Here is a 21,377-nt window from a genome sequence, read left to right as displayed (position 1 = left end):
GACACCAACAGCGATAACGCAGAAAATAGCCTCAAATACACGGGGGTAGCTCTATATTTCTATCTAATAGCAATAAAGGAAAGAACTGTTTTGATAAGAGAAGAAAAAGGAGGAGGAGGAGGAGGAGGAAGAGGAGGAAGAGGAGGAGAACGCCTCGTCATTGAAAATAAAAATGATTTCCCATAGCCCTTACCATTCGTAAACAGGCAAAAGGTTTGTGTAACTAGTAAGAAATAATATGAACACCATCATTGCAGGACATTAGCACCGGTCTTGGCTTTTTTTTCATGATTTAGGTTAACAGGCCACCATATAGTTTGATGGGAATGATGGGAGAAGAAAAAATGAGGTAAAAATAAGGTGTCAAATTTTCATGGCTTTGGACTGGATTTTTCGTCCTCTACGACGAGATTGAAGAAACAATAAGATAAATTTTTCTTCAGTCATTCCCATTGAAATTTGGTGGTTGTAGTAATGATAATAATAGTGATAAGAGTAATGTTAAAAGAGCAATTATAATGTGCTGTAAAAAGAAGCTTGAATTGCTTCTCTGTATTCATTCTCAACCCTAGATCTAAAGCTATTCAGATTGAGGATGATAGAGAAGGACTTTCGACCTCTTGCAGACCTTATGGGGTCTGCCAACAGCTGTTAAAACTTGGCAGACTTTCATAGGGGCACGATTGACTTTAGTAGGAGTGATCTCATTCGCTACATTACTGTATTTTACTGATAACTATTAGAATTTCTGGCATTGAAGAAGTATTCAGGAAACAGTTCTGTGATTTATTGTAATTAATGAATGTTTTGGTGAGATTGAGTAGGAATCAAGGGCACAAACTTTAGAGAGGCTGACCTTCATTTCCATCCTCCTTCAATCGATATGACAGCTGAGCATTCAGATGATTAGCATTTGCAAATGGAAAGTGAGATTCACTTTGAATTGGCAAATAGTTTACGTAATAGTGACAGTGCGGGTTGATAGATAATCACTTCTTTTATGACTCATTTCGATATAACCCTGTGAAATAGCGGGGTTTTGCTGACGCATGTAAACTATTCACTTTCCAATGTAAACAATTCCTTCGAAATTCGATTTATTTCCGTTCTCGAAGAGAGCTTAAAATACTTGCAGTAATCAAAAATGCTAATATTCATTTAACAGGAATTTGTTAAGTTTATTACTGGAAGATAGAGAGCCATTTATAATCCGGACGAGGTTAATCCTTTTACTTCTGTATACTGTTTGTGTATTCATATCACTCTAACTGCTCTTTCAACAAAAGTTTTCGTTTCTCTTTATTTGTTTAATATCAGTTCCTTCTTACCTCTTTTTAAAATAACAAATAAAACTGTTTTGATATTAAGGCGCATTTTATATTCCTATGGAATTTTCAAGAAATAATTTCAAAATACTGTGAAAATGTCTTAAAAAGACAGTCATCATTCATTCCAAGCATCGTGCAATTGTCGCGAATTCGGTATTAAATACCTGATGTAAGATGACGATCAGTAATTTTAATGCCTATTGTTTTCATAATCCGGCAGTTGTTGAGGAATCATGAAAGAGATGTCATTGCTTCTGCTGTTTTTTATATTGATTTTTCGAATGGATTTGTTGAGATATTGTCGTGCTCAGGATGTTCAAGATGATTCATGCAGTTGGAATGTATGTAAAATTTTATGTTTAAATTTTACAGATCACAGTGGTGGAAGTTAATTGAAGCATAATTGTTAGTTATCTCTTCCATGTAAGCGATCAGTGTTGCAAGAGGTTTCCAACAGAACCACATTATATTTAGCGAAATGATTGTGATTGACTTTCTAGATTTAGAGTAACTATCATTCAGGTTTCAGTATTACTATCATTTAGATTTCATCGATGAATCGGCCGACGACTGTTGAAAGACTGCTTGAATAGGACGAAATTTTAAAATAAACTCTAAAATGAGCTATAATTCTAGAAATGTAATGGTTGGAGTGGAGAAAAAGATGTGTTGAATATCCATCTAATCTGTCATACGCATGACGATCCAGGCTGGATTAAAACTATTGACCAGTACTATTATGGATGTGGGTTATTGATTGGTTGGATCAAATTCGAAATTATCTTCAACTTAAAAATTGAAAACAATTAGAAGTGAAAAGTCATTTGCAGCTCAGAAAGAAAAGACAGCGACTGGCGTGCAATATATTCTTAATACTGTAATGGACGAACTGGAAAAGGATGAAAACAGGCGTTTTGCGTGGTGTGAGACGTCATTTCTATGGCGTTGGCTCGTTGATTACAAGCAAAGGAAGCGACTGGAAAAACTTGTCCAGAAAGGTAAGCGTCTCATGTAAGTGCAAGTGAAAGACTAAAAGGTCAGATGGAACTTACAATAAATTATTAACTTTTGGGTCAAATCGAATTTATTGGTGGTGGTTGGGTGCAAAACGATGAAGCCGTAACTTATTACGTTGATATTATTGATCAAATGACACTCGGTCTGAGGACTTTAAAAAAGTATTTTGGCGAATGCGGAATTCCCCGTGTTGCATGGCAAATTGACCCTTTTGGTCATAGTCGAGAAATGGCTAATTTGCTGGCAATGGTTAGTTTTTTTTTAGTCGAAAATCGAATTTTTAAATAATTTTTACAGGTTTTGGCGACAACTGATCTTTTTGAGTATTAGTTTCTTGCGGCGAAATTTTTAAAAGTGTAGGACATTTTCTTGAAAATATCAGATTGTTTGAACCTATAAATACTCAAAAGGAAGACTGAGACACGGGAAAAAGAACACTGGAAAAAAATTCAAATCTAAAAAAGTGACGAAAGATGGGGAATGAAGGTAAAAGCAGAAGTATAGAAGAGAGAATATAAAATGGTCAATTAATAAATAAAATTAAAATAAAAAGCAAACTAATTCGTACCGATTTTTTGCAGATGGATTTCGAAGCTCTTTTCTTTTCTCGTCTTCATTTCTTAGAAAAAGAAGTTCGTGTGCGGAATTCTAGTCTTGAATTTGTTTGGGATAGTTCCGATGATCTCAGTAAGAATTATTTTTTAATATTTGTATAACGGATAAAAGTAATATCTCAAAGATGTGTAAATGATTGAAAAAAACACTTCAGAAACGAACATCATAACAGGTGCATTTTACTGGGACAGTTATGGCCCACCACCAGGATTCTGTTTTGATCGCGAATGCCTGGACGAACCGATTATGGATGAAGCTTATTTGGAAGAATACAATGCTGTCCAACGTGTGGATGAATTCATTGAAGATGTTAAAAGACAGGTTTATCATTGTTGCATATATTCCATAATAAAAAAATGGATTTTAGTTATTTCAGTTTTATTTGGACAATTATAATATCTATGTGCCAGATTTGTGTAAATGCGAAACTTTCTGAATCGTTTCTCTTTTAGGCTTTGCATCAACGAACCAATCATTTGATGCTTTTAATGGGAGGCGATTTTCAATATACGGCGGCGAATCAGTGGTATACCAATCTCGATAAACTCATTTCAGTTGTTCGAAAAAATAAAGTATATCTTGCAAAATTATTTGGATTTGTTTGAACAGCTCGGGTTAAATCATGAGAAAATTTTCGGTTACAATATCTTTTTAGACTTTGAGCGCAAAAATTAATATCTTTTATTCAACACCTTCGTGTTATCTGATGGCACTAAAAGAAACGCATCCAAGATTACCGAGGAAATTGGATGATTTTTTTCCCTATGCATCCGGCGATCATAGCTACTGGACTGGTTTCTTTACCAGTAGGCCCTCATTTAAAGGCTTTATTCGGCAGAGTAGTGCATTGTTACAGGTACATATTTGGTTGTTCAAATTCCAAGTTAACAGGTTTGAATAAATTTAGAGCGCAAATGATGTAGATAGATCTCCTTCGAGTGAAAAAAAAAGGAAAATTTCCGCAATTTCCAAATGTTTTATTTTCTGTTCAAGGGGAAGTGGAAAAGTAATTTATTCATCCACTTATAAAAGATTTAATTCTACTCATTACTTGCTTTACTACACAAATGACAGAAGATCACATTATTACAGCTCGTTAAGCAACTTCAAGCATTTTCAATGGAAATGACAAATAACAGAATACTGCGTAATACCGTAGCACTTGTGCAACATCATGATGCTGTTACGTAATACTTTTGCTTCTCCTAACGTTTACTTTTCCTTTGCGATCCGATCTAGATCTCAAAAAGAAAGACTCTTTCTATATTTGGCGAAAAATGAACACACTTCGGTAAAATTCCAAATCTCATTTCTTTTAGTATGCAAGCACGAGTCTGTTCATTTAACTGATGAATAATGCTAAAAATGGAAGCTTCTGGTTCTCATGGTCAATTGGCTTGAATCACTTTTACATAAATTTATGCTCATGCCATGATAAGATGCTGCAAATGGGGCATCACAATAAATTCACAATTTTCATTTTATTCTAAGCTTTCATTTCAGTGGTACAGCACGGGAAAATGTCACCAGAGATTACGAACTTCGCCTTTCTCGAGGTTGGGACGAAGCTGAAGTACTAATAGTTTGTGCAATATTTTTGTTGTTGTTGTTAATAAAATTAAGAGGAATGCGAAGCAATGATCGACAAAAACAGTTCCGGTGAAAAAATCTAGCTTTAATGCTAACATATTTGCAAAAGTTTCAGTGGCAGAACAATAATGATTACAATGTTATGAAAAATATCCGATAGCAATTTTCATATTCGTAATTTTAAAAGTAAAAAATATCGCCGATATATCACACTTTTTCTATTTCCAGGCTACTATTAACAATGTATTTATGAAATTAATTCAAAAAATCAAAGGAATGATTCCTGAGAAACAAGTCATTTGCCGTGATATCAACGTAACCATATGCAATTCAACCAGGTTTCTTCTTTCATTATTGTTGTACCTTCCCTACTTTTAGTTCTTATATTCCGTACTTTTTACCCATTACCCTTTGCAAAAAAAAGCTTGACCAGTGGATATTGGAATACTTGTTAACCGAAAAGAAATAAAGGTCATTGTTTAAAACAATAATAAATCAATGCTCCCGAAAAGGTTCAGGAACTTCTAGTAGCATTAAATGATTCACGATATTCAGATGCGGGATCGGCAATATGTTTGTACACCATTCTTTTTTGCTAACTTTACTTGTATTCGCCATTTAGTAATTTTGTCGTAATGTCGGGAAGAATACCTCTGCCTCTTTGATCTTTCCTTTAATTTTTTTCGATTGTATGGTAACGAAACTATTGTTGTATATAATTCAAATTCTCATCCGTTGAGTACTGTATTACGGATTCCGTTCTATTCGCTATCAGCTATTGTTTGGTCATTCGACGGAAAACCAGTTAACGTCCAGGTTTGTTCTTATGAATGCAAAATGCAAATTATTACAAGTAAGATTGATGCATTTAAATAAAAAATCAGTCAACTTGCATTCGAACTGGAATTAAATGAAATTTCTGAACAGTTTCTGTGGATAACAAACATCCCAAGGATTGGTTAAGTAACCGAAATTCACGGGATAAGTGTATAAAGGGTAAAGCTTTTTTTTTTTAATTAAAAGCAGAATATTGCTAAAGATCCATATTACTTTCCAGTCGTTAACTCTTCCTGGGACACCTAAACCGCTCGTACGTGTCATTCTGAAATAAGCTTACTGTATAATCTAGTTTAGTCTACCATAGTAGTTAAATTTTCGGTTGCTCGTCGACGAAAATAGTTAAATATTCCACATAAAAGTTTCTAGTAGATAGTTGAAGAAGGGAGGAGCTTGAATTTTTGAAATGCAATTAGTAAAAAGATATGCTTCGATCAATTTCCAGATCAATAAAGCATTTTACAATGGTGCACAACTCAAGAAACCGTTAAGTGCTCCTTATGAATTGCTTATTCCGGCAAATGTACCTGCGCTTGGCTTTACAACGTTTTTTCTATCTAATCAGACGTTTGTGTCGTTCCTTATTAGAATTGAGAATATTTTCTGCTGAAATATGATAACTCTTAACATTGCAATATCATTTCGTCTTTAATTTTTGCGGAATATAAATTTTAGGGCCACAAAAATGGTCGAATATGCGAGGCACCGCTCTGTACAAAAAGCAAGCAAAAAAGAATCTAAGAAAATCAATACAACCGTAATGACAAATGAGGCAACTTGCCAAATTCTTCGTAATTAATTCGAAGTAGATTAGCAAAAAAGTGGAATGGATAAGTGACACTGAGTAGATGTGAAAATCAATTGGTCATAAATTTGTTTATCGTATTTTCTAGCAATTTAAAAGATAAAAGCTAAAATTCGAAACCTTTTCAGATATAAAAAAGATTTCATCACTTTTTTCTGCATAAATTGTAACATTAATATGAATTTATAGTACATCGAGCTCACATTCGATAACACTGGACAGTTGATGTCATTAAAGGATCGGAAAACCGGGAAAACCATTGCATTCAAGCAAGAATTTCTTGTTTATAGAGGAATGGGTTTCTCAAACTATAGGAATCAATCATCGGGAGCTTATGTTTTCCGACCGAACGGTACTCAGGCGGAACAGATATCAAATATTACGACGGTGCAGTATATTGAGGTATGTTCCACAATATACATTTCAGTTATTATCTGTCTGGGAACTTAAATCTGGTAATCTGGTAATACCAGAAGCCGACGAAAGATAGGCGACAGGAGGTTTTACTCAATTTATAGGGTTCATTGATAAATGAGACAAGGCAGATCATTGCTCCATGGGTCAGTCAAGTGATTCGCTTATATCGTGGCAAGAATTTAGTGGAATTTGAATGGACTATTGGGCCGATACCAAAAGAGCTCGAGTATGCATAAAATTCGATTTTTATCGAAAACAAATGTGAATATCTTTCCAAATGCCTTTGAAAAAAGGAAAACAAATAATATCTTTTTGATGACAACAAAGTAAAAATAAGCATAGTATGACTTCTTTTCCCCGTCTCCGAAGAACGATATTCTCCTTGGAGTGTGATTTGATTGAATTCGATTTGAATTTTTGAATGTTCTTTGCAAATTTCGAATTTGCCCGTTTGTTGTTTTCTGATTTAGAAATCCAGTAACAAAAGAAATAATTACACGATACACAACGGACATAAATTCGGCAGGAGTATTTTATACCGATTCAAACGGAAGGCAAATAATGAAAAGAACGTAAGTACACTCCTGCAGTGACAGGTTAACTTTGCCAAATTGCATGCTTGTAGTTCATATTTTTATTTTCCTAACTTTGTCGAAAGAAAAAGTGCAATATGCATTTGTCACCTGGAGTATTCCAGCAACTTACTTCATGTCGTTTCACAATTTGATCTATATGGATATGAATCTTTCTGAACTTTCTTTTAGCAGAAACCGTTATCCATCATTCTCATACATCAACACCGAACCGATAGCAGGGAACTACTATCCTGTAAATAGTCGTATTTATATTCGAGATTCGTTAAATCAGTTAACCGTACTTACGGATCGCTCTCATGGTGGTACCAGCTTGAATGATGGACAAATTGAATTAATGGTATTATATATAAATTCTTCGTATACAAATTTGTCTTGTATCTATTCAATTTTCGAATGCGTATGGCTAAGTGAGAATTTTCAGCAGTAAAATATCGGAGTGAGTCGAAAATTTGTTTCCAGCTTCATCGTAGATTATTTTATGATGACAATTTCGGTGTCGGTGAGGCACTGAATGAATTAGGTGATACTGGACAAGGGTTGGTTGTTCGAGGACGACACTGGATCATAATGGAAAGTCCCGGACAATCGGCAAAACTCCACAGACCACTTGCTCTTGAATTTTATAATTCGCCGTTAATGACGTTCGCGGAGCGCAAAATGGCACCGTGGGATTATGGTCGAGCATTTATTACTAAGGTTGTTTGTTTGATGAATAAGTAAATCATGTTTTTTCATCTTTTCCTCCAACTTCTATTAGTTTTTAATTTGTGAAATGAGGATACCAGCAAACACTGAAATGAAAGAAACAAATCTGATTTGTTTTCAGTAAATTTCTATAAATTGATATTCCACACTAGGACTACCCCTTATTTTCTAGTATTCTGCTCTGAATCGGCCGCTTCCACTGCCTATCAATGTTCTGACCATGGAAATGTTGGCTCCAAAACGTATCATCATTCGTCTCGAGCATATTTTCCAAGGTGATGAGGATAAAAATTTAGCGCAACCCATCGAAGTTGACCTGAATGTAAGCAGTTTTTTTTCCTCTACTACAAATCAAAAAACAAAGATAATACAATGAAAATTTAGCTTCAAAAGATTGCATAGCTGCATATCGAGCACGGGAAACTTTGACCTCATTAGCCCTGTCTCCAGTCATCACAGCTTTTCATTCATTCTCAATTTCTTTGAACCTTCTGTCATTATGTACCTTCTACCATCACAGGGCTTATTTACCGCATTCGATATTCTTTCGATAGAGGAACTTAATCTTGCAACGATGAGAAAAAAAACCTTCAAAAAGTTCACACAAAACAATCCATTCAGACCGAATCAGAGTTCTCCAAGGATCATCCAAAAAGGTGGAAATTTTATTTGTCCTTTTCTTTTACTTGACATGCAAAATTTTCGAAAGAGAAATAGATTTCACTGATATACTTCTGGGCTGATTCCGTTCTTCCTTCAAATTTAAATCGATTATTTACGATATTCCAGAAACAATATTTCGTATTAATAAGTTGGAATTTTGTGCCCTTCAACATACTTGTCAATTCCGTTTTTCACTTTTTTTAACGTTTATAATTTCTCCTCATCCGAATAGACATTTTGTTGCGCGAGGAAGTGAAGAGATATACTAATCTGTTAACTTTTGGAAAAAATTTCCAATGCATCTTCCTCATAATTTGACTTTTTTAAAATCAGAGTTTGAAACAAAACATATTTCAGAATTGTCGGTCAATTTACTGCCCATGGAAATTCTGACGTTCGAAATTGAAATACAACCTGTCGAGAAGTCGCAGTTCCATTCTGAATAAAAAGGAAAAGGAAAAAATCAAACTGTCCGAGAGATATTCTTAAAAATTACAATTAAAATAAACTATCGTATTTCTGTCACTCCCACACTGCAAAAGAAAGAAAGTTGTCTCAGCTTGACTGTGGCGTGGATTGCAATGGAATCTGAACACATAAGTCCAGAGAAGAACAAATAATCCCACCAAAGTTAAGTAGAATCATTCGTCATTTCTCTCAGAAAAGAGCATGTCGGATAGGTGGATAGGTCGGGTGAAACGTCACTGTTGCATATTGCGGCTGGACGTGGGACGCGTTGGTGTTAGACGCATGATTAAGCGAAATGCAGGAGGAGTTGGCATTTTGTTGTCGGGGGGGAGGAGGGGGGGGGGCAGCCTCTGTTGAGTAGAGCTTAGTTTTCTGTTAGGAGTTTGCAGTGTTTGCATATTACAGTTGTTACCTGCGGAGTGCCGGCAAATTTGGGAAGATGGCATGTTTTATCATTTAGCTACAAATTCTGTTTGACTGGAGCATATCGGGAAGGAAGAATTTGAAAAGAGTAGCTCGATTTGTTAGGCTAACACATTGTAGTGTTTTTACCATTTCTTCTTTTACGCCAGTTTTATGTTATTCTTCCCTTCCGTATTCCAAATCAGTCCCTATTCCAGACACACGGCAAATGTTTTATTCCGGGAAGTTGTCGATAAATGTCTGACACATACTGTTTCATAATTTCCAATTTCATACCACTAGTCCCATTTGGTTTCTGTATATAATTGTTTAATTCTTCGCACTGATCCTCCAATATTGCCGCTGCCTTCAGTCCTCAACCAAATCAGTGAAGAGAACTTCGCCTTAGCTTTATGGATAGATGTAAACTTAAACGCACTGAAAAGTTTAATCCAGTGTCTTTACCAGTCACATGCTGTTCATTTTCAACTAATCAATTCAGCAGATCTTGGGAAATTTAGAGCTATCTTGAACGCTTCTAATGTGGAAAGTTTTTCAGCTCCTATTCCTTAACTATTGGAAACATTAAGATCTGACTGTTCCAAGCGTTCCAAAACAAGTTGCCACCTCGCGTTAGATGCATTATTTGTTTTCTATGCGAAACGTCTGATCTTTTATCCCTGCGTTTTTGTAGTAGAAACCGAACCGGATAGATTCGTTTTCAAAGTCAGCTACTTTTATGAGAAACTCCAGCCGCTGCAGTAGTGAATACATATCTCTTCAAATTTTACAGATGTTGGCATCACTGAAGCGTTCGAAGTACACCAACATTTCCTTGCATTTCCACACGGTGTGTAATGGTACGATATTTTAACTCACCCACAGTTTACTTTCCCGCCTTAATATAGGGCTTTCCGAAAAATGCAATGAATTGCTCATCATCGAAACTACATAGAACCTTATCCCTACCACTGGTTATCATTCGGAAAACTTTAGAACTTTTCAACAAATAGTCGTTTCCGTGTGTCCGGAGCCTCGAGTAACGTTGTTTATCTTGGTGATTTCATATTTAAACTGTTATTAAAATTCTAAGCTTTGTTTTCCAAATTTTCACAAAATAGGAAGACTTAATCCAGCCGTGATCCCGAACCAACCAATACCAATGTATTTAAACCTACCTCACCTTCCTTAGTTTTGTCCATGTGAAGGGACTTTTCAACATTATTCCGCATTAAAATATTAGTTTCATTTAGATCTAAACATTGCGAAGTGGCCTTCACTAAAATCGAAACTACTTTCAATCCGATCTCTCACTTGCGTATCATGATCCGGATCTCGGAAATTTATCTTGAATGACTTAAAACTCGTACGTGTAATATCCGAACATCGATGTTATCGTCCACACTGCTAAACTTCAACGTTGGTCCACCATTCTTCGTTACTGTTTCAGCGCTGAGTACTGTAACAAGTCAGTATTCCACTCCTTCCATTCGTAAAAGAATCACGAAGCGCTTGATGAAGGCATTGCCGATAATGAGATTCAAGCCGATGTCCAACAAATTCTTTTATGTATACACTGATTCTTTTCAGTTAATATAGTTGAAATTCATCAGCGAAATAATTTTTTTTTCATCAAATAGCAGTGGAAGTAGGCAAAAACTACCACCAACTCTTAATCTTTCAGTAATTGCCTGATGTATAGCGCTTTAGCCTTCGACAACCTCAAGCACGTTTATTCACTACCAGTCGAATGAAGATTGGAAGTGGATGAGCGTACTGGAACTGTCAAAAAAAGCAGCTAACAACCATTCTCGAAACCAATATCGAAAATCTTGTTTGAATTATCATCAATTCAGTTAGCGATCAAATTTTCTCACAAAACGAAATTTTTTTCTTACTGTAAGCTGAATGCTTTTGGTCACACCTTCACATCACTAATACGGAATATTTCCGTATCACTTTCCCAAATCGCGTTAATCTTGGTCAATGACAAAATCACTGCAGCAATAACCCTTCGCCTTCTGAACGAAGTTTTCGTTCTGCCAGCAATCCTTCTTACTGTCAGTTGTATTCAGTTCACTTCTGCTAAATTCCACCATTTCCGTTTGTTCAACACTTCAGGCATATCGCATGACCATCTTTCCATTCACAACCTAATGGCCAAATTAAACATTTTGTGGATATTTTCAAGCCACTATCCAAAAAAAATGATCAGATGATTTCTGGAAATAAAAAAAAAAACCATTTTGTTTGCCTGTCCAAAATCATCTGTATCAGACTCCCGTAAATTAAGGAATAACTCATATCCTTCATTGTTGCGATAATAATCTTCGTCTGGTTCCCAATTAAAGGGAATTTTTGAGAAGTTGTACCAGTCGAATCATCGCTTCAGTAATGCATTTTATTCTGCCGAAGTTACATCAGGTAACAAGAGCAATAATAGTGGCAGCAGTATCAGTGGGGGTAAAGCAGCACTACCGCTTCTCTGTAGATAAAAACAGCGCACACGCACATGAACATATTCTTCAATGATCGAAAAGAAAAAGGATAATCTAATTGATTGGAAGGATAAAGTTTAGTTGACATCAATTGCAGTATATCATTTTGTTTGTGTTTGCAAAATCTTGCTGCGTGTATGTGATGTGAGCAATGGAAGGGTAAAGGTGTGATGTGTGATGGAAGATAGAGATCGATGAAGAGTCCAGAGGCAACACTGCACTCAGATAGTAATGATTAGCCGGCGACAAATCATAAATAAAACAGCGAGGTCCTGCTTTCCCAAAAATTAGCCTACAATGGCCGAACAGACGTTTTTTATCCATCTTTTTTTAGGACGTTTTTTTCCTTAGTTGGGAAGATAGCTATATTGAAAAGAAAGAAGAAAGCACATAGAGGGAAAGGGATCATATGCAGTAGTTTTGGAAAGGGATGATGGAGTTAATACTATCACACTATCTGAACTTATGACGATTTCTCGAGTTGCTCACTGTTTTTATGTTGGAAACTAAGTATTAGAAAAAATAAAAATTTGTAGGATTTATTGAAACTGTAGCCTTTAACTGGCATTGCGCTTATGGCAGCTATCCGGAAGAAACTGGTTATTGTTGGTGATGGTGCTTGTGGTTGGTGTTTTTTGTTTCACTTTATTTTTTCTTTTTTTTTGTTATAGAGAAAAGCGAAATCGTTTCGTCAGTGGAAAAAACAGCGAGATAAATAAGATCATAGTGAAGCTTTTACAAATTGCCATTTCCACTACAAGTGACTAATTAGTTTGACTTGGGCGAAGAAAAGGAAATTTTGACTAAACGTGAGAATTTTATGAAAAGAAAAGCATCTTTTTCAGGCAAAACATGTTTGCTGATTGTATTTAGTAAAGATCAATTTCCTGATGTGTATGTGCCAACAGTTTTTGAAAATTATGTTGCAGATATAGAAGTTGATGGAAAGCAGGTAATGTTTTGTACTTTTTCTTTCTGTTCTTCAGTGTAGTGTGTCACTGGATCATAAATGATCAGTGATTCATGATCCTAACTGTAAATATACGTTTCTGTAGGAAATTTGAAATTTCATTTTTTTCTTGTGGATTCCCTGAACTTACTGTTGCAACCTTTGCTTAAAGAAAAAAATAAGTCATTAGAACTTTTCATCTTCCTTTTTTTAACAGTGAAATATTTGCCAGGTAAGCGGATAAAAAGGTAAGCTTAAATATTCGTTGCATCGGCTAATTATTATTCGGAAACTTACCAAATGATTGTCATTGGTGAAAGTATCCGGTGTTACTGTGTGCTTAAATTGTGAACAAAAAGATTTTGGAAGTATTGGATGCGATAAGAAATTGTGATGATCTCTCTTATTCCTGTTTATTATTTGTAGGTAGAATTGGCCTTGTGGGATACGGCGGGACAAGAGGATTACGATCGATTACGCCCACTCAGTTATCCGGATACTGATGTTATTTTAATGTGCTTTAGTATCGATTCACCTGATTCACTTGAAAATATTCCCGAGAAGTGGACTCCTGAGGTCAGTTCCAAGTCATTTTTAATATACACTTTATTTGCTTGAAGTACTTTCACATTAAAATATAGATATAGATTAATGGCCTAAGGGTTCTTTTTCAAATTTTTTTTTGCATAGTGTTTTTTCATATATAGACTTTAGAACTTTGCTGGTGCTATTCATTGCCTCCTTAGAAAGTCCTAATAATTAGAAGTTCTAATAATGCAACTCGTATTAAAAACAGAAAATAAGGATGTCACACTCTGTTCCTGTCTTTCACTAATGAATTCAGGTGCGGCATTTCTGTCCAAATGTTCCAATAATTTTGGTCGGTAACAAGAAAGACCTTCGAAATGATCAGCAGACTATTCGTGAATTGGCAAAGATGAAACAGGAACCGGTAAGACCGGAGCAGGGACGTGCTATAGCCGAACAAATAGGAGCCTTTGCCTATTTGGAATGCTCTGCCAAAGCGAAGGATGTATGTTTTGTTGGATTCGAAAGATGTTTTCTTTTTCTGTTCGGAGAAGGGATGAAAGCAGAACACTGCGAAGCTACTTAATAATTGTACCATTTTTCTTAATTTGGAAACTACCTATCAAAAAGTTTGGAAAAATTACAAACAATAAGTAAAATCTGCTTAGATTTAGAGTGGATTGTTTTCTTTAATGACGAGAACAACATAATGGGAAATGTAGAAAACTGTATTCTATATTTGTCAGTCTGGAGGAATAATTTTCTGTGTGCCAGGCAATTAAGCGGTTAAATGTCCACTTGTTTACGAGTTTCCTGGAGGCTTTCAATAAGGTCTTCAGCAGAAAGAGGGTTGTTTCAATTTTTGAAGAAAAACGATTGAAAATGCAAAGAATGAATTGAACTAAAACGGAAATGAAGGAAAGGGAAGTGAATATAATTAAGATTTATTAAAATGTAGGGATTTAGAGTGGAACTGGGATAAAGAAATACAAATATGATTGCAGAAAGCAAAACAACCGCTTTTTTTTCGAAAAGAAAGTCTTTATTAGAAACTTTTGTTTAGGGTATCCGCGAAGTGTTTGAAAAGGCCACGCAAGCAGCATTACAGCAAAAAAAGAAGAAAAAGAGCAAGTGTGACATTCTGTGATTCCATAGCAAGTCTCAAACTTCAAAATTTCAGTTTTCCTTTTTCAGATATAACATTTTACCTGATGCTTCTTTAATCGAACGTCGAATATAATCATTACGATTATTGTTCCCAAATTTTTTGTTTAATCTTAAGCTATGCATTTTACACATCTAGTTATTCATTTATGAGTTTACAGAAATCGGGACTAGTATGAGGAAAGCTGAGGATCTTCCTTAAATTTAGCGAGTAATAGGAAGTTAAGGAATAATTTCTCAGCTATTGATGCTTAATTGGTATCCTTAAGTAATTCTATTTTAGAATCTTTCGTGTTTGATTATTACTAAAAAAGGATGAGGAGAGAGCTGAACCGAAGTATTAGTTTTTTGATTTTCTTTTTTATTATAAAGCGGGCACAGGGCTTTTGGCACAGGTGATAGTTAAGACGGTGTGAAGATCATGGTTGCTTGGGGAACGATGAATTTGAAAAATCACGAGCTGTAATTTTGTTTTTCGATGCATTTAATAGTGTCGATTACAGTATTGGATACATCAGGACGGATATATATACTTAAAACTTTTGGTCGGCATAGTCGTGAAAGTCAGTGTGTACGTTTTTGGATCAGTGAATTTCAATCATGTTTCAGCAGAGATAAAGCGTCGGTATAGGAACTATTCAGTGCTTTTCTTAAGATGGTTTCAGTACAGTGAATAGTAGAAGCAAGCCACTTCCTTCTCTCACTATTGAAATTAGTGCTATTAATTATAGTAGCATGCTTTAAGAGGTAGGTTGTTATGCATAATATCAATTTTACGATTGGGTGTCTTCTCGTATAAGTTATAAATTTCATTTATAACGTCGTAAGCATTTACTGTAGGTTACTGTATTTTGATATCAACATATGGTTAAATTTGAAAGGGATACACATTAGTTTCGCTATTATCTCATCTCTGTTCTCTTTCCCTTACACTTTTATCACGCATGAAATACTGTTATAATTTACTATTAATAAACATTTCATTTCGTGGAATGCTGCTTTTGTATTCTTTTTCTGCACAGATCGAAAATCAAATGGAGAGTCAAATGGACATAACTGTTTTGGCACGCGTATTCCAAGGAACTGAACTTCAACCAATTGCAGATTTTGCAACAGTCTTTGCGATGCATCCATGATGACATAAAAATGTCGGTTTATGTCAAATTCGCTGCACTTCTAAAATTCTTAAGTTAGGAATCGTCCTGTCTATGAAGTACCCAAAATAGGATTCCCTGGATTCTCGTAAAGAGACCAGACAAGAAGGGATAGTAGGTCTTTGACCAGGAATTCGCTAATTCGTAAGAGGTTTGAAAGAGCCGTGTTACGTAATCGTAGAATGGTAGAGCTTACGCGACCAATACCAGGAAACATTTCAAGCATTGAGAGAAAACAGTTATACTTGTAGTAGTGATATCATTTGGCATTGAGCATGAGTGATTAGGTCCGACCATAATCCTTGATACCTGCTGCGCGGAAGCAAATAATCTATTTACATAATCTTTAAGGATTTTCATAGTAATGTCCGTGTTTATGCTTATATTTCAACCAGAGATAACAGTAGACTGTGAACCTGAACGGTCTTCGTTATGTATAAACCGCTTTAGCTTCATCATTAAATGTGATGCGATTTCTTCCGGTTTGCTTGAAACTCTTCAAACTGATTTCTCTGATTACTTTATGCCATTTTAAATGGTAGAGAGGTACAGTAAGTCACACTGTGCTGAATGCATAACTGATTTCCCATCATTATATAGCCTATTTATAGATTGTTGCAAGTAGCCTATTTATTAACAGTACGTGTCAGCACCCTATGTATCACTGGTTTGGCTCCTTTTCGTAATTTTGGAATGATTCACCTATACTAGCTGCATTTATATGGATATAATAGCGCTCACAATATATGTGAGGAATCCCTCTTCCATATTTAATTCATGCAATCACATGTACTTGAATTCAATCGCAATAAAAAAATTTTCGTTTCATAAAAATAATATCCAATGACAAATTATCTTACTGAAATCCGGGTGTGTAAAGCACTACTGATGACAGCTGCACAGCTTCTTTATAATGCAAATGATTTATGGAAGTGGAAAGCAATTCAGTTCTTGATGAAGAGTTCCTCGAACATATGTACAATGATCAGCGAAACATACACTGCCTATAATCCAGCGGCAACTCGTATCCTCTAATTCATTTTTTGGGACTGAGAATTTTCAGTCCTATGTTTTCCAAACACTGCAGGAGTTCAAAAACCAATAACTCTAAAAGTCATTTAATTATGATTTACTATTTTTAATTATGTTTCGCATAATTTTTTTTAAATTTTTTCTAAAAAAATTCAGAAATTTATAACCTATTTTTAAAATCCTTTTTAAGTTGTGCCTTTCGGAATTTTTAATAGACCTGTTGACAATTCGCTTCTTATACCCATAAATCTCAAAGTGAATTGCAAAAAAGTTTTTGAATTGACGAAGGAAGCAACAATATATAAAGAAACTCAAGATCCAGTCAGAATTTTTCAAAAAACGAAGAGCTGTATTAGAATGCCCAACCACAAATAATGTGAACTTAATTTCTCCGTTATTTCCAAATTGTTCTTGACTTATAAGTTGTCATAGAGAACCTATCCTAATTTTGCTGAGCTGCATCTGAAATTATATCATGATTAACCTTCTTTGTTCAGGAAAAACTTAATTGCCAACATGTTTTTTGGATATAAGCAGACCTTCAAACCTATCACTTTATCTTCATTTCTTCATTTCTCGCTTCAATTATAATTTGCAATTCTGAGAAGCACATTATTTTTCGCTCCACAAAGATTTGATTGTGTCACACATTCGTAATCATTTTCCATACACAATGAGTTTTAAATGTTTGTTTTATTTTTTTCATAATATATACATACGTAAAACCCGAAGAATATCAAGTGAGAGTTTTAATTTAATTTTAACTGTTATTTATATACTTATCGTCATACGAAATGATTGAATGGCCAATCAAAATAAGAAACAAATACTTAAGCATTCAGTCTTAACTGTCGTATAAGCTGCACAAAACTCGCTTAAATCCGAAATATGGGATATCCTGGGAAGGTAACATTCAGAGATAACTCATGAGTTAATCAGTAAGCATGTGCAGTTTTGTATAACTCATGAGTTAATCAGTAAGCATGTGCAGTTTTGTAACTGACTTTCTTAAGAGCTTAAATTTCCAACTGTTACCAGAGAATACGCCCTCCTCCTCTTTCGTCAAGAAAGCACACATCTTGCATTATTTAATGCAGCCCAGGTCTTGATATGGGTACTCGTCAGTAGGATTTGGTTGTCTCGTTCGATTTGTGAGGCATTTTAATTTCAGTATGAATATGGAAGGAATATCGGAGTGTAGTGTATGAAGTCCAAACGTGCATGGCAACAGCGACAATTCACGCAAGTTCCAGCACCCGTCAAGTGTAATAGCTACCGCGGTAAATTATTACTCTTAAGCGATTCTTATAACCATACTGTTGTCAGTGATGATGTTGTGCATGTTTCACACATCCCACAAGATAGTTTGTTAGTTGTTATGTACACATTCTGAAGCTTTACACGCAGGTCATCTTGGTGAAGCAAATATAAGCTGAAATTTTGTGAATGAATATCATATAATTCAGTCCTTTTGAAATTGACTAATCGAAGAATATAAAGATGAGATCGGACGACGTCATCCTTTTAGTGTAGAGTTTTAAAACGCGCTAGAATATGATAAATTGATATCTAAATGCTTGTTTCCAAAAGTTTGGACCGCAATGGATTGAGAGATTCATGAGTAAGAGGTTTTAGTTCTTGTCAATAATGAGTGCGTGTAAAACTGGAAACTCTGCGGTCAATAATGAATGCGTGTAAAACTGGAAACTCTGCGGTCAATAATGAATGCGTGTAAAACTGGAAACTCTGCGGTCATCTGCATATTTTTCGAACTGTGATCTTCAACTATAAATTTCAGATCGACATCATGAGGAAGAATGCTTAAAACTGTTTGAATCATGTAAAAAAGGTGATTTATCGGTCGTATCAGAACTGCTTAAACCTGGAACAGTAAATCAGGTATGCGAAGATGAGATAATAGATATGTCTACAAAAGCAGATATGAAGTACAAAAAGTCCGCTGTTCCTTAGTTAGCAATAAGAGGTCATTTCAATCCCATGTGGTGAGCCAGTTTAAAACATCAAATAGCTTAAAAAAGTAGGTTTTTTCTGGCAGTGACTGTTTTATTTTCTCTTATTTGGTATATACCTAAAAAAGTCTTTGAAGTTGATATGGATTACTGAAATTTTCCATTTTTTCTATGGTCTGTTTTTCTCAGCCTGATCTGAACAATCGTCATTTATCGCCGTTACATTATGCAGCCGGTTTCGGGAGAGTAGATTGTGTTCGAGCGTTGCTTGCAGCTGGTGCAAATATAAGCCAGGTCGATGATAGTGGTTTAGTACCGTTACATAACGCTTCCTCTTTTGGCCACATCGACGTGGTTAAAATTTTGCTAGAAAATGGTGCTGACACGAATGTAAGCGATCACTGGGGATTTACACCACTTCATGAAGCAGCTACATGGGGAAAAGTATGTTTCCTTGATTAATGAATTTTTTGTGGAAGATATTGAAGTTTAATACTACTTTTTCGGATTAATAAATTTAAATATGATGCGATTTTTTATTTCATTTCCTTTTATTCCACAAGGAAAATTCTAACATAGCTTAGTTTTCCCTTTTTCTTTTTTTTCACATAGCAAAGATGAATTACCTCAAAAACCGTTTTCAGGCTGATGTTTGTGTCCTTCTGCTGCAACATGGTGCTTCAGCACGGATAGAAAATTTGGATGGTAGGACACCGCAAGACGTAGCTGACGGTGATGCTAAAGCTGTTTTTACAGGTCCGATATTGTAATTTGCTGCGGTTGTTAGTTAGTGAAATTGTAAATTTAGTGAAGATAAAGATGTGAAGAATTGAAAGCAAATTTTGTATAGGTGACTACAGAAAAGACGAGTTATTGGAAGCAGCAAAGAATGGAGATGAGGAAAGCTTACTGTCTTGTTTAACACCCTTCAATGTTAATTGTCATGCAGCTACTGGGCGAAAGGTTAAAATTTAATACTATAAAGAAATAAATACAAAAAAGTCGACTGATTTATTGGTGCTGTTTGCAAATCCCAGTTCTAATAAAACACTAATAATAATTTATTGGTGCTTTGTTAGAACTGGGATTTGCAAATCAGAATATAAATCTTTTTTGAAATTAGCAAAGATCTTAAAATTGAATTTAATTTTCCATCTATCTATGCATTATATTTCCTCCAGTCAACGCCTTTACATTTGGCTTGTGGTTATAATCGAGTAAAAGCAGTTAAAATCTTGTTGGAAAAAGGTGCCGATGTTCAGGCTATAGATATTGGGTATGTTATTGTTTCTTTTTTTCAAATTCAGTATATAAGACTTCCTGTTCTGCACACCTTTGCAATACGTTCTTTATGAAATTTTTAAGGTTTTCGCTTGACAGTGAAAGTTCGTTGTTGTTTCTCAAAGGCTACTCCATTTTTTCCTTCAGAAATTTGTGTGTTTCTGAAGTCGCATCTTTTATAGAATTTATAATTATTTCAGAGGCTTAGTACCACTTCATAATGCGTCTTCATTTGGACATTTGGAAGTGGTCAGTTTATTGCTGGAAGCAGGTGCTGATTCACAAGCTGAAGATTTGTGGAATTTTACTCCACTTCATGAGTCTGCAAGTAAAGGACGTCTCGAGGTTTGTTTACGCCTTTCAAATTGTAGATATAATTTAATTGGTTAGTTGCATCTTCAAAGTTTTTGAACTTTGATTCCTCGAATTTTGCGAGTGCTTAAAAAGTCAAATTTTCAATCATTCCTAGGTGGTGAGATTGCTGGCAGCTAGTGGAGCGGATCCAACGCGCAAAATTGGCAGTGCAAAAGCACCCATCGAATATATAACTGATGAAGATGCTAAAAAAGAAGTACTTCATGAATATGCGGGTTATAAAATTTATGTGGCTGCACAAATTGGTGATATTCTTATGGTTCGTAAGTTTTAAATCGTATGAGAAAATGTTTCTCGGGATCCTTGTCATGACGAACTATAAGGGTAGGCACAGAAATTTGAGATGTTGAAATTCCCATTGACAAAAAGGACCTTTTCGGTTATAATCCATTGGCCTGTGTAGTTTCGGGCAGTATATGATCTACTAGAATCGAATTCTTAATTTGCATATTAGTTTGCTTATTTTCAGCTGAAGAACCTACTAGCCAATCGAAATCCTAATTATATGCATCCCTGTCTGAAGGAGACTCCACTACATGCAGTTGCAGGCTCAACTCATCAGAGAAGAAAAGTAATTGCTGAAATGCTTCTGAAAAACGGCTGTCCTACTGGTGTCCTGAACAAAGAGTGAGTTTTTAAGTGAGAGATTCTTTCCATTGGTTGGGGCACTATGGGCTTCCAAACTTTTTTAATTTTTTTCAACTATATTTATAACAGCACGCTACGAATGGCTTTCTCTTAAGTGAACGTTGATGAAGGCCATCTTTCTTAGACTATTAATATTGAGATATGCATAATTGAACATCTTTTGATTTTTTAGCGGTTTTTCTGCGCTGCATATTGCGACAAAAATGTGTTCATACGATGTAATGGAAATACTGATAAATTGGGGCGTTAATATTAGTGAATTAATAGCTGCGGTCAGACAGCACTCCATATTGCAGCCGAAAAAGGCGATATTGATTTGTGCAAGTAGACAGTTG

General features: G+C 35.2%; 5 protein-coding genes across 6 annotated transcripts in view; 4 read left to right on the top strand and 1 right to left on the bottom strand.

The window, feature by feature from the left end:
* Positions 1-1,532: 1,532 nt before the first annotated feature.
* Positions 1,533-4,623, top strand: LOAG_00101 (the record flags this gene model as incomplete). 2 transcript variants are annotated; one of them, XM_003135641.2, is made up of 10 exons in its annotated part: positions 1,610-1,669; positions 1,965-2,073; positions 2,159-2,326; positions 2,446-2,594; positions 2,927-3,032; positions 3,115-3,281; positions 3,413-3,532; positions 3,616-3,816; positions 4,053-4,147; positions 4,464-4,623. In XM_003135641.2, the coding sequence occupies 10 exons, from the start codon at positions 1,610-1,612 to the stop codon at positions 4,621-4,623; spliced, it is 1,335 nt and encodes a 444-aa protein (XP_003135689.2). The 2 variants fall into 2 exon arrangements, with proteins under 2 accessions (XP_020306581.1, XP_003135689.2); XM_020445342.1 differs by lacking the exon at positions 1,965-2,073 and having other exon boundaries at positions 1,533-1,669; positions 2,159-2,594.
* A 1,170-nt stretch (positions 4,624-5,793) lies between these two features.
* LOAG_00100 (hypothetical protein) lies at positions 5,794-9,050 on the top strand (the record flags this gene model as incomplete). Its single annotated transcript, XM_003135640.2, has 9 exons — positions 5,794-5,954; positions 6,063-6,144; positions 6,382-6,594; positions 6,711-6,835; positions 7,080-7,181; positions 7,374-7,542; positions 7,665-7,901; positions 8,083-8,232; positions 8,931-9,050. The coding sequence occupies 9 exons, from the start codon at positions 5,794-5,796 to the stop codon at positions 8,964-8,966; spliced, it is 1,275 nt and encodes a 424-aa protein (XP_003135688.1). The 3' UTR covers positions 8,967-9,050.
* A 1,520-nt stretch (positions 9,051-10,570) lies between these two features.
* LOAG_00099 (hypothetical protein) lies at positions 10,571-11,542 on the bottom strand (the record flags this gene model as incomplete). The annotated part of the gene is made up of 3 exons (XM_003135639.1): positions 10,571-10,722; positions 10,801-10,902; positions 11,455-11,542. The coding sequence occupies 3 exons, from the start codon at positions 11,540-11,542 to the stop codon at positions 10,571-10,573; spliced, it is 342 nt and encodes a 113-aa protein (XP_003135687.1).
* Positions 11,543-12,468: 926 nt separating this feature from the next.
* Positions 12,469-15,572, top strand: LOAG_00098 (Ras-like GTP-binding protein rhoA). The gene is made up of 5 exons (XM_003135638.2): positions 12,469-12,565; positions 12,787-12,893; positions 13,317-13,466; positions 13,735-13,923; positions 14,482-15,572. The coding sequence occupies exons 1-5, from the start codon at positions 12,517-12,519 to the stop codon at positions 14,563-14,565; spliced, it is 579 nt and encodes a 192-aa protein (XP_003135686.1). The 5' UTR covers positions 12,469-12,516; the 3' UTR covers positions 14,566-15,572.
* A 2,400-nt stretch (positions 15,573-17,972) lies between these two features.
* LOAG_17181 (tankyrase-2) overlaps positions 17,973-21,377 on the top strand; it is a gene marked incomplete at its 5' end in the record, with an annotated part of 10,854 nt that continues 7,449 nt past the window's right edge. Inside the window, 9 exons of the mRNA XM_020449842.1 lie at positions 17,973-18,048; positions 18,567-18,667; positions 18,928-19,182; positions 19,383-19,494; positions 19,589-19,701; positions 19,920-20,014; positions 20,220-20,364; positions 20,489-20,653; positions 20,864-21,021. Of these exons, the coding sequence (XP_020306580.1) occupies positions 17,973-18,048; positions 18,567-18,667; positions 18,928-19,182; positions 19,383-19,494; positions 19,589-19,701; positions 19,920-20,014; positions 20,220-20,364; positions 20,489-20,653; positions 20,864-21,021 (1,220 nt within the window). The remainder of the gene's footprint in view (positions 18,049-18,566; positions 18,668-18,927; positions 19,183-19,382; positions 19,495-19,588; positions 19,702-19,919; positions 20,015-20,219; positions 20,365-20,488; positions 20,654-20,863; positions 21,022-21,377) is intronic.

Source organism: Loa loa, assembly GCF_000183805.2.
Source record: "Loa loa unplaced genomic scaffold supercont3.47, whole genome shotgun sequence".
In the NCBI taxonomy this organism is placed as follows: Eukaryota; Metazoa; Nematoda; class Chromadorea; order Rhabditida; family Onchocercidae; genus Loa; species Loa loa.
Note: the sequence above shows the minus strand (reverse complement) of the source record. Positions and strands in the feature narration are given on the sequence as shown.

Bases quoted from the DNA above. Each gene is read 5' to 3' on its own strand.
- LOAG_00098 (XM_003135638.2), top strand. From the start codon at position 12,517: ATGGCAGCTATCCGGAAGAAACTGGTTATTGTTGGTGATGGTGCTTGT. The intron at 13,467-13,734 runs GTCAGTTCCAAG...TAATGAATTCAG, and splicing joins CCGAGAAGTGGACTCCTGAG to GTGCGGCATTTCTGTCCAAA. The intron at 13,924-14,481 runs GTATGTTTTGTT...ACTTTTGTTTAG, and splicing joins GCTCTGCCAAAGCGAAGGAT to GGTATCCGCGAAGTGTTTGA.